This window comes from Gopherus flavomarginatus, chromosome 3 (assembly GCF_025201925.1).
Source record: "Gopherus flavomarginatus isolate rGopFla2 chromosome 3, rGopFla2.mat.asm, whole genome shotgun sequence".
Lineage (NCBI taxonomy): Eukaryota > Metazoa > Chordata > Testudines > Testudinidae > Gopherus > Gopherus flavomarginatus.
Window position 1 is genome coordinate 62,706,371 of NC_066619.1, and position 12,776 is coordinate 62,719,146.

The following is a 12,776-nucleotide window of genomic DNA, read 5'->3' on the forward strand; positions in this document are numbered from 1 at the left end:
ACCAACAGATCACATCAAGCACTTGCCAGCTATACTGAAGATATAGAAAGTGGATAAGAAGGTATGGAGTGTTGGTTGTTTATTGGTATGTTCTCAGTGCAGCATATTTTGCTCATGGGATCTGGACAGGTAGACATTCTTCTTTTTGCTTTAGCAAGATGGCATAGGTGCAGATCCACAAAGGTAGTTAGGCACCTAAATCCTAGTTTTAGGCACAACTGCAATCCATAAAACCAGTGCTCACTGCCTCCTAACCCTATAGGTGCCTAAACTTACTCAGTTGCCTATATTTTCACTGTAAAAATTCCCTAGATGCAGGAGTTTCTGCCCCTGGGCATGTACACTGCTATCTCGCTTTAAGCATCTGTATGTCTGTCTCCCGCCTAAGCCTTTGTGCGATGCATGAACCATTAAGATAAGCAGAGGAGCACCCACCTCATCTGTGGGGCCCAATCTAGTAGGCATGCTGCCAGATCAGGTCCCATTCAAAATCTGGTACAAGGAGGAGATGGTGCTGCTACTGCCCACATTATAACTTTTAGTATAGTGGTTAGAGCATTCACCTGGGATGTGGGAGACCTGGGTTCATTTCCCTTCCACTCCCTAAGTGAGAGAGATGATTTGAACAGGGGTCTCCCACATCTCTCAGGAGAATACTTCACCCACTGTGTTATGGGCTATTCTGATGTCAGTCTCCCTCAATCTCTCACTCTGGATAAATACTTAGTTACTGAAGCAGGGGGACAGGACCTCAGGTCTCCCACCCAGGGGTGGCTCCAGGCACTAGCGCTCCAAGCGCGTGCCTGGGGCGGCAAGCCATGGGGGGCGCTCTGCCGGTTGCCAGGAGGGTAGCAGGCAGGTTGCCTTCGGTGGCATGCCTGCAGAGGGTCCACTGGTCCCGTGGCTTCGGCAGCCCTCCCACAGGCGCGCTGCTGAAACCACGGGACCGGGGACCTCCCGCAGGCAAGCCGCCGAAGGCAGCCTGCCTGCCGTGCTTGGGGCGGCAAAATACCTAGAGCCACCCCTGCTCCCACCTCCCAGGTGGGTTCCCTAATCATCAGGCTACAGAGTAATTATATCTCTCATCTAATGACTCTTTAACAACAAGGAGTCCAGTAGCACCTTAAAGACTAACAGATTTATTTGGGCTTAAGCTTTCGTGGGTAAAAAAACCTCACTTCTTCAGATGCATGGAGTGAAAGTTACAGATACAGGCCTCCCTGCAACCTGAACTTGGGTGTCTCGCTTTGTGAGAAGGGTGGGCTTAGAATACACCCCTTTCCTAGGCTCCCTGCCTAGTATATTGGCTTTTGTAAATAGCATTCTTTGGCACCTATTTCTTCCCAGTTATTATACAGGGAACCTAAGCACCTAACTCAGGCTTTGTGTATTGCATTGTTGTTCCAGTGATTTTTCTAGGTGGCTAAAATCACATTGACAGTCACAATGTCTAAGTCCTTTTGTGGATCCAGTCCATAGTTCTTACTCTGCATTTTGCATCCTTAAACTAAATTCAAAGGAAGTGAAAAGCAACCAAACCACTGCTTCATTGAACTTTAAGCCATATTTCATGTAGTTGTATATATTGTATTTATTCAACAGGTGTCAGTATATGTCACTCCAGAGAAACTGAATCAAGCTCGTTATGCACTGGAAGCTGCCATAAAGATATTGGAATTCTATGAGCAATATTTTGGTATCTATTACCCTCTCCCAAAACAAGGTAATTTGCCTAATGTTCAATAAAACAGGAGGTTGTAAGATGGTAAGTAAATATGAGCCCATTATTATTTATTTATTGTTGCTTTTTATTTATAAAGTGTGGTGTAACAGGGTACAATCCAGACCAGGGGTAGGCAACCTATGGCACGGGCGCCGAAGGCGGCACACGAGCTGATTTTCAGTGGCACTCACGCTGTCTGGGTCCTGGCCACCGGTCCGGGGAGCTCTGCATTTTAATTTAATTTTAAATGAAGCTTCTGAAACCTTATTTACTTTACATACAACAGTAGTTTAGTTATATATTATAGACTTACAGAAAGACCTTCTAAAAAGGTTAAAATGTATTACTGGCACATGAAACCTTAAATTAGAGTGAATAAATGAAGACTCGGCACAACACTTCTGAAAGGTTGCCAACCCATCATCCAGACTAATGAGTAGCTGTGTCACTCCTGCTCTGTAACCTAGGGTGTCCTTCACAATGCCTTGCTGCTCACAAACAGACTCCAGCATGTAAGTCACTCCCAGTATGTCTGTGTTTGCTACAGCCAGCCAGACACACCTTGGCTATTACCAACCTTAGTTTACCACAGGGTGAACCCAATACATGCCCAATCTTGGTTTTCCCCCCCCCAGGGACATATATCCCATACTTCCCAGCCCTCTCCTGGACAGTGCAAATATACTGAGTCCATTATTCCTTTAAGGAAATAATATGTGCACAACTTGTTGTCCCAAATGGAGCTACTCAGACATGTCAGCTTGAACACCCTGGATCAGATAAAACAATAAAGCAAGTGTATTAGCTACAAAGAGAGAGATTTTAAGTGTATACAAGTAATGAGACATAAAAGTCAGACATGGTTACGAGAAAAATAAAGACAGAACGCTTATTAATGCCTAACTTAACAAATTATATTCAAAGCAAAATTTTCTCACCACCTACTCTTAGCAGCCTTGCTGACCAACTTCTGTAGGTCACGACCCCTCCCCCAGAATCCAACACCTGCTTCTTTTGTCTCTTCAAGTACAGTGAATACATTAGGCAGTGAAAGAGAGAGAGGTGCCTTCGAGTATTTGTTCCTCCTTTTTATAGTTTCAGTTCCTCACTTAAAAAAGTTTCCAGCTGAGAACCAGGAGCCAAAAAGTATATGTGGAAAAATATTCCCTGCTGTTTTTTTCACTTGTATGAACTTTGTCTTCCCTTCCTATTTGATGATTCTAACTTGCATTTAAGCAGTATACAAACAGAGCACACATACCTTTGTTTAGAACAAACATGTTTGCCAACTTAAGTTTGGGCAGGGCTGTCAGGTTTGGAACATGTTAATATCATCATATAGGAGAATCTCATAACTTCACAAACAATGTCGCCACACATTTTATCAGGACCATACTGACCACCAAATTATCAGTTTCCAAATGGTACCTTACAAGGCATGTGTACAGAGATTATTACAATAGTGAGTAGGGTGTGAATACATAAGTGTGTTATGTCACATATAGCATGTATAAGTGCTTTGCTTAAAAACCATGAAAATGAGATCCCTGCCGTGAAGATCTTGCAATCGAAATAAACATACAGAAAAATGAAGGAAGGCATACAGCAAAAGTAAAATATTTGCGCAGTGACATAACCTGCATCCTGTTAGTTCCAAAATTTCCTAGCTTTTGTATATGTATTTATTTTATTTATTTATATATCTGAACCAGAGAGACATAAATGTGGGAAGTGATTGCTAATGGTATTCTTAGGGCTAAACAATTATGAGGATCCTTGAGGGGATGGTTGAGGATGCTTTGCCTAATTATTAATCTAGATATTTGGTTTGGTAAATTAGGGAATCCATTTTTTAAAGAAGTGATAAATAGAAGTAGTTACTTTACAGTGGCCAAATTCTCTTTCTCATGCTCTTGGAAAGATTAACAATTACAGAATAGTCTCTTTGAGCAAGTCTTGCTTCTCTTGGCAGCGTTTATTCTTGGATAACATTAAAGAAATTATACAATACCAGGAAGATACTTCACTTTTGATCATTTTTTGGTGGCAGGAGGCACTGTAAAGAGGTACTTCCTCTGTATGTGAAAGTTAGTTCCTGTAGCTATTGAAAGCTATAGACCATCAAAGCATTTCTGGTAGCTGGAAGAGATTTAAGTATGTGGTTATTATGTTACCTATTCACATATAGCCTGATCAACTCCCATTGACGTCAACGGGACCTGAATCAAACCAATAGTGGAGACATTTTCATTTAGTATTTCCTCTACTAGACTTGAGCACTGATTCAAATGTCCCACATATAAATGTATATTAAGTTCCGTTGCTTTTCAGATCTTGTTGCTGTCCCTGACTTTCAGTCAGGAGCCATGGAGAACTGGGGCCTGACCACATACAGAGAGACTTCTCTGCTTTATGATCCTGAGACTTCTTCAGCTTCTGACAAACTTTGGGTTACCATGGTGATAGGACATGAACTTGCTCATCAGGTAGTCTAGTTTGGATAGTCTGTTGTGCATGTCCATCAGAACATGGAAGGATATGTATTATAAATATTAATCAAAACAGCATTTTTATTTTTAAGTATTTCTGCTCTGAAAATTGACTCTGTAAAAACGGCATTATGGATTCCATGTACATTGTATCTAGTGTGTCAGTCATTAAAGTGCTCATTTTAGATGGGAAAACATGTCTTTCTAATTACCAGCTCTGCAAACTCACCCTAAGATCTGAGTGTTAAACTGGTTTCTTTCTTTTTGTTCATCATCACCACTAATAAAGGTACCTTAGGCCAGATTATGCCCTTAGTTAAACAGTGAAATTCTGCTGCTTTCAGAAGGTTTGCTAAGTGTAAATGGCCTTAGTTAAAAGTTCTGTCTAATTAAAATGGCCCCCATCATTAAAGCATCTAGGCATTTTATAAACATTAATAAACTATTCACACACAACCCTTATAAGATAGGGGAAGTTTTATAGCTTCTTTTTTCTCTTAATAAGTGGGGAACAGAGGTACACAGAAGCTAAGTGCCTGACTTCCAGAAGCACTCAGCACTCACACTCTGTTTGAAGTTATTGTGAAATTTGGATGCTCGGTGCTTAAAGTTGCTTGGCCAAGATCACATAAACAGTCAGTCTCAGAGCTGGGAATTGAAACTAGATCTCTTGAATCATCAGGTTGTTATATAAACACACAGACATTTTCCCTTTCTGAAATGATAATGTACATCAGTGAAGAGAATCCAGTTCTTAGCTATATTGGCTCTGCAATATAGTGTCAAAAGTTGTTGTAAACCCTTATATTTGCCACTTTACTAAACAACTATGATTCTGAACACAAGGAATAATGTATTTTGAGTAAGAAGTTCCCATTTTTTAATACTTTGCAGAGTAGAACTGCATTTTAAGGAATTAATACCATGATTTATCAAGAGGCTTCAGATTAACTGATGACAGTATGGTAAAGCATTGACATTAAAAACTGATTTTCTATTGATTCATAAATTAGTCTGGTTTTGATTTATTAAGGACTAATGTAGATTTCCAATTAATTTCTGTAGCAGATATAGAAATTAACTATTTGTTTGAGCTAGCATATTGAAAATATCTATATATCTCATAAGCTACTTTACTAAATATCTTATTTACTGTATTTCTAAAGTCTGGGTCAAATCTTACTCACTTGAGTCCTGAGAATGGTCCCACTGGCTTTAAACAAACTACTCCATGCTAGTAAGGCAAGCAGGGTTTAGCCTTAATGAACACTTTTTTATAAAAACCAGTGAAACATTCTAAAGATGAATGCTGGCGACATTCATTTATGTTCAAAAAAAGATTCAAGTAATCATCCTGTAATGGCTTTCCTAATAGTATACCATCTTCAATATACCCTCCTTATTTATTTAAATAAAAATAAATTGATGATTAAGAATTTGGTGTGATAAATGAACAACACACAGTAATGGTGAACACTGCACTCATCATCCATTTTATTGCCATATGTTAGAGAATGACCTTTGCTGCTAATTGATGGCATAGCTTTCTGAATGCCAAGTGATTTCCTGAGTGGTAGGATCATTGTTTTAGGTAATAAGAAATGGCTCAATTCCAGATCCTGTCCCAGAGGAAGACTAGGGTTGGGATACTGGACATGATGGCACAGCACTTGCCAGAATTTGGCCTTGTCAATAGATTTATTATTAATGTACTTATCAACTTTTTGTGACTGAGAAGAGATGCTTCACTATTAATTGGAAATCAGGCATACCTCTATCTTTTAAAACACTCACTGTCCAAAGTAATATTATTGATTTAGTTGGAAAAAGTTCTTTATCCTTCTTCTCTGTCTGGTAGCCATTAATGAACATTTTATTTCTTGATGAACCATTTGTCTTAATTCCTTTATATCTTCTTTATCTGTTTCTGAAAATATATTTTAATCTATTTTTAGTGGTTTGGTAATCTTGTTACCATGGAATGGTGGAATGACATCTGGCTGAATGAAGGGTTTGCTCGATACATGGAATTTATATCTGTTGATGCCACATACCCAGAGTTGCAAGTGGTATGTAGGGTAAATTGTTGCCTGCTTCATTTATAATTCAAGATGGTTTTCCTGAAGTGACTACACAATTACCATCTTTTTACTCTTCCAGAATGATTATTTGTTAGGTACCTGCTTTGCCGCAATGGGAAGAGACTCTATGAACTCATCTCGCCCCATATCTTCAAAAGCAGAAAACCCAACACAGATCAAGGAAATGTTTGATACTGTGTCGTATGACAAGGTAAATCTGCTTCATATTCATATGTAATGGCAATTGTTTTGAGTTGTATGACTGGTTTATAACATTACAGGCAGCATAGACAGGAAACTTGACATTGAAATAATATTAACAACTTGCCTTTATAAAAGAACAAAACGTGTGGGGGAGGGGCAGGATTTAGTATTAAACTAAATCGTGTAGAGCCCTCCAGAATGATGCTAAGCACTCTCACCGTCCACTGACACCAGAAGAATGGCAGCACCTTGCAAGATCATACCCTTATTAATTTTTTGACTTAAGCACTTTAATAGTCTGGTATTATTCCATTGTAACAAATATCAAAATGTCTGTTCACTTTGGTGAGTAAAGGACTGAGCCATAAAGACTCAATCTTGCCTTTAGCTCCCATTGACTCCACTGGTAACTGGGGTATGGAGCGCTTTGTAATTCAAAGAGAGTTGCACATTGCAGGATTGTGCCCTAAAGTTTATAGAGAGAGAGAATTCAGCATGTCTCTCCATTTCTCTTTGTGAATATGGAATTTCCATCTGTAGTTTCTCATCTGTTCTATAAATTCTTAATTAAATCTTCTTATAATAGTCAAAATAACTAAAGTACTTTGTTTAATCTCATTGTCTATGTTTAAATTACAGCTTGGAGAGAAAAGGTGCTGATGCTAATGGGAAAAAATGAGTGGTGACATTTTGGTTCCAAATGCTCTAAAATCTATCATTTTCTCACACCAGAGTGTTATAGTTGGTCTGCATTTAGTTGTCATAATACAGTTATATGCTTGGCCAAATTATTCTAAATGGTTATAATTTATGAACCATCTACTGTGAAAGAAACTGAAATAATTAGCTAGTAAAATAGTAACCTTAGATGGGATAGCTGTTTGGACAATTTACAAGATTATATAGTTAATGTCTTCCTGTCAAGGGGTGGTCCCCTTGTGAGTCCTTTCAGGCCTTGACCACACCACAGCAGGCCACCACCTGTAGTGCTATTTACATATATTTACACTCCTCCAGCCAGCTCCCCAACTTGCTCCTGGGGAAGGAAACAGAGCTAGCAGCAGTCAGTCAGTCCTGCTCACTTCTGTCTTCCTTTGGACTCTCAGCTTTCCCTTCTGGGCTTCCTTCCTCTCAATTTATATGTTCCCCACAGCTGGAGCTGCTTCCCCCTCAAATTAGCCCTAGAGTTCTACTCAGTTAATAGATCTTGTGGTTAGTTCCCAATTAACCTATACTGACAAGGATTTCAGTGACAGTGCTGAGTCAGCTCCTGGCTCAGCGTACCCTGTTACGCTTCCCAACAGCATCTTAATGAAGGACATTTCCTACTGTCTGTCTGTAAAGATCACCATAAAATATTTTAAACTTTGGGGGCCAGAAGGGAATACATTTGGGTAAAGTGAAGGCAAAATAGGAAGCTTGAAGATCAAATTTCAGCTTGAATTCTGTAACGTCCTGTTACATTGTTAGATTTCTTTTACATTAAAGAACAAAATCTCTCTATCACTTTGTCTGAGGTAGCTCACAGCTATGAGTGTAAGGTTCAGGTCAGACTGTCAGAAGACAGGGCAGACACCCAAACTGGCAGCATAGTCTGTAATTAGATTTCACCAAGCCAGTAACAAATGTGCACTCCTGGATTACTGTATTAAACTCACCAAGGAGTCACAAACAGTCTCTTTAGGCTCTCCAGTGCATCTTGCCACCCAGACAAACTAGACTTTGTGATGAAGGGTTATTAAAACCAAAAATCACCTCACATTAGGTTACTCCCAAACCCAAAGGATCAGTCATCTACCCCAGGTCAATGGATACTCTCGATTTTACCCCAAAAACAACACTGGCAGCTATTTTCTCTAGTAAACTAACTAAAGGTTTATTAGCTAAGAAAAAGAAATTAGCATTATTGAGAGGTTAAAGTAGGTAAAATACATTAACAGGTGAGTCAAAGTTTGTAAATCCAAAATGATAATAGTTGTAGTAATCTGCCAGGTTTCCAAAAGTTCCTCAGGGTTACCCAGAGTAATTCTGGAGATCTCTGCCCACTTGTTCAGTATTTCACCTTGTTAGAATCCAAAACAGTTCAGAGCTACAGAATCGATCCCTGGATCCATTCTTATAGTGTCTTTCCATGGAAGGCAGTCTGGCAGGCGTATTCATTCACTGTGTGGGCTCTTCCTTTGTTGATTAAATGCAAACAGAATCTGTGAATTTCCACTGTCTAACACAACAACCCATGCTTTGAAGTTACCAATCTTTTACAATTTACAAGGCTCCAATTTTGTGTGATGGGTAGATATAATATAAATAGAATGTGATAGCCCGAAACAACCCTTCATTAGTTTCCATTAAGTAAATTCTCTTCTTAATATTAACACACACTTTTGATCTAGGGTTAATTAAGTACAGGAATATATATAATGCAGTAGCATTCAACAGGTTACAGATAAGTGAAGACAATATCATTCACATTTCCTTTTAACATTTGAGTGAATTGGTGCACGTAGCATTTCTTTGATATTCACACACAAGTGAATTGGCCTGTGGCTCTGACTTGCTGGCTTGTCAGCGTTGTGCTCTTTCAGAATTTTGTTAAGTATAATTTTGTATTGGCAAGTGTATTTATTTTTATGCTGACTGACATCTCTGCTTAGATTGTTGCTCAGCCTTTCATCAGGTTTGCCTTTCTGCTTTTTTTTCTGAGTCTAGTTAAACTCCTTTTGACTGATCACCAAAAGCATTTTATTTCAGGCAGGATGCATAATTTCATCTGAGGTCACAACTCGTGCCACTTTATTGACCAGAGAGACTAAGTCCAGTGAGATATTACTTCGGGAGTCACATTCTGTGCTGATTTACACTCCATCCAATCCCAGTGAAGTCCATGAAGTTGAATGGGGCATAAATCAGCACTAAATTTAACCCTGAGGGGAAATTATTTTCAGCAGGGAGCTATATGGGAGCTGAGGAAGGACAAAATCCACCTTTCAAGCCCATGGGTGAGGCAAGGGCAGATCTGTAGCTACTTACTTTAGCATCTGGGTTAGAATAATGGTCACAGTCCCTTATGCACCTGCTGCATATGGGTTTGTGGTCACTAGATCCACCTAAATACAGATCCACTGATCAAGTTTGCACCTCTTTTCTCACCTGCCTCAAAACCTCCCCTAAACACTGGGTTCGGAGGATCTAGTGCCAAGTCCATTTCTTCCATACAAAGGTGATGGAGCATCCTCCTTGCATACCTTCTCTTTAGCTGTCTTTCCACACATCAGAACCACAGTGCTTCTGTCGTGTTTGGGGCTTTCTACAGCTCCTATTCTCATTGCACCCTCTGTGCTTTAGTTACAGTTGGCAGCCATCATCTTGAAATAACTTGTGGCCTTTCATCTTGGTGCACATTTGTGACTTTTCACCTCTTATGTTCTCAAAATTCTCCATGTGTTAACAATTTTGCATTGTTGTATAACATAGTTATAGGTATTTCAAGACAGCTGGAATTTATATGCTGGTTCAATTGTGTCAAATAATCTGCAGGGGGCTTGCATTCTGCACATGCTGCGGAACTTTCTGACTGAAGAGGTGTTCCAGAATGGAATAATTCATTACTTAAAAAAACACAGTTATAGTAATGCAAAGAATAATGATCTCTGGACCAGCTTGGCTAATGTAAGTTCCCTTCTTTTATTTTAGCTAACATTAAGCACACTCCTATACATATGCATCTTGGGTGAAACTTACCCCCATACAGACAGCTAGCACAAGGTCTACGTGCAGTTTAAATACCATTTAAGCCTTGTTTCGAGGACACAGATGATGTGTAGCTCTTGTGCTGTCTTTGTGCATTGGAGTGAATTTCACAGCCCAGTGACTTTCTTGCACTCTGTCTCAATGTGAAGCTGTTCAGAAAATCAGCCATTATAACTGGGCTTTTTAAATCTTTAAGAGACTTAGAGAAAATGTTTACAAAATACAAATAGATTTAAAATTTGAGAGGCACGTTGGCAGAAACGCAGGAAGAAGAGAGCTGTGGAATGGAACGGCATATTGATTGTGACTAATTCCTATCAAAGTCAGTGCCTTGAGGGATTAGGCTATAAGTGTGGAGTTGGGAGAACAAATAGACACACTTCACTGTATATGTACCGATGTGAACTATAACATTAGGAGCAAAAAAATTCATTAAATAGATTCAGCTGAGTTGAGGTGATGCCCTAAAGACCAGTAGAGCAATAATAAACTCAATACATTATTTGATACAGTAGTTAACTACTATTGTGCACGGAATGATTTCAAATGTGGAGGAATTAGCAATGGGTACAAACGATTACTTCAGGGCAGTTCATCAGCTGAGTTTATGATGCGACTTTGTTGGAATAATCATAAGACAAAGCATTGCATTAGTCCAGTCTTTAGGTCTCAAAGATAATAACAACCTTAGCATAATAATCCATTTGATAGAATGAAGGTAATACCTTGTACACTTTTTCCAATGACAAAAAGATAATGGACCTGTTCTTCAACTGCTGTAAATGAACATCAAAGCTTCATCAAATCCAGTGGGGCTATGCCCATATTCACTAGATAAGGATCTAGTCCAGTGGCCAGATCAATCCCTGGTATAATTCTGTTGACTTTAATGAAGTTTTTTATTCCTAATGCTTCTGTTTGCGTGGTTACATGTACAATGTTGTGGATCTATTCTCTCAACTTCACAGTGAAAACCCAGCTTTCTTACTGTCTACTCATTAATGGGAAGTGCATCGAACAAAGTATTTGGCTGGAGTCAAACCCATAGACAAGGTTACCCAACAATGAAGCATCATCTATTGGATATACACAGTTCAAGGAGAAAAAAATTACCTAATATTCCATTCTGCAACCTAACAACATTCCTACAAACCAGGAAAAGTCAGCATCTCAGATATAATAGAGTTGAGTATTATTAGCCAAGCAGTGAGTCACTTAATGGAAAGTAGAAAACAAGTGAGGGCATGTGCAGTACAAACAGAAGAACACTGTGTCCAGTGAGAACCCTGAGGGGCTGTACAACATACCAGGTCATATTTAAAAAAAGAAAAAAGAAGCAGCAAACTGGTTATGGTCTACTATAAAATATGTGAAGTCTGTAAATATTACAACCAAAAACCAAGTCAGTATCTTCTAAACATTTTTTTAAAAGACATGATTAAGAGCAATGTCAAGTTTATTCACATCAAGGAGCTTTAGTCATAAAAATCTATTGGAGTCAGCCTGCTACTTAACATCAGGACTAGGCATCTGGAAATTGGCAGTCTGAACACTGAGTTATAGTGTCTAAAGTTCTAGGCAAGAGATCAAAGAAATCAATATTGCACAGGTGGGACTGTTGCTGGTGGTTGGGTGAATACTTGAATGGGACCAAGTTTAAAGAGTGATTTACCGATGTAAACAGCAGTTGTACAAAGGGCAAATTCTGGATGTGACAGATTGTACCAGAAAATGACTTGAGAGACATATTTCATGTTTTTCAGGGGCAATTTCACCAGAAGGTTTTGATAATTTGACTCAAAGTATTACTAAAGGCTTTAGAATGTTTCTTCTGGGATAAATGACTTTTAAGTGTTGGTAACTGGCTGAGATTTTTCTCTTGCTGGATAACAATTGCTAACATTGAAATAAGAAAATCGGGACTATAGTAAATGGTATTTTCAGTATGACTTGCTAATCCTGTTTTGAAAATGTGTATTTTTACAGACATGTTCAGAAGAGGACTTTACTTCTGGCAAATTTTGTTACAGCAAAAGTCAGGTGGCTAAGAATGCAGTGAGTACATATTGCTATCTGCTTTCTCTTTAGTTCTTTCTGCACTAGTCTAATAATCAGTTGCATCCTTGTAATTTAACCCTTAATGTAGATATCTATTGAGCAGATACTTCCGCGTCTGCTTCACTGACATTGTGGTTGTGCTGAAGTTGGATGGAGTAAGATTGTATATCTGCTTTTCACCTGTGTTCCTTATAAAAATGGGATATGTGTTTCATCAGGCAATCTCTGTGGGGGAAAAAAATTGATTAAATAAACAACTGTAGATACTTAAATTTGTCAGGGAAAAAAAGAAAACAGCAGTGGCAAAGAAATAAAGACAAGGATGAGACTGCAGAAGGGAAACAAGGCTTTCTAATCAATTTAAAAGGACCCACTGAGCTCCACTGTCAAATATCGTCACATCAAATGACTTTAGCCAGGGCTTTGGAATGTGAGTGTAATAGAACATCATTACACAGCCTGACATGGCTG

The 12,776-nt window shown here is 38.9% G+C and overlaps 1 protein-coding gene across 7 annotated transcripts in view; it reads left to right on the top strand.

Moving 5' to 3' along the window:
• Positions 1-12,776, top strand: part of LOC127047462 (endoplasmic reticulum aminopeptidase 2-like) — a 50,179-nt gene that overhangs the window by 22,531 nt on the left and 14,872 nt on the right. For 5 of the 7 annotated variants that reach the window (XR_007773388.1, XM_050945666.1, XM_050945668.1 and 2 more), the window contains 6 exons: positions 1,603-1,723; positions 4,055-4,209; positions 6,168-6,290; positions 6,373-6,504; positions 10,035-10,166; positions 12,234-12,302. Coding sequence is in view for 6 of the 7 variants with exons in the window: in XM_050945666.1 (XP_050801623.1) it covers positions 1,603-1,723; positions 4,055-4,209; positions 6,168-6,290; positions 6,373-6,504; positions 10,035-10,166; positions 12,234-12,302 (732 nt within the window). In the remaining variant the exon portion in view is untranslated. The remainder of the gene's footprint in view (positions 1-1,602; positions 1,724-4,054; positions 4,210-6,167; positions 6,291-6,372; positions 6,505-10,034; positions 10,167-12,233; positions 12,303-12,776) is intronic. The other 2 variants (XM_050945663.1, XM_050945665.1) reach the window with 2 other exon arrangements.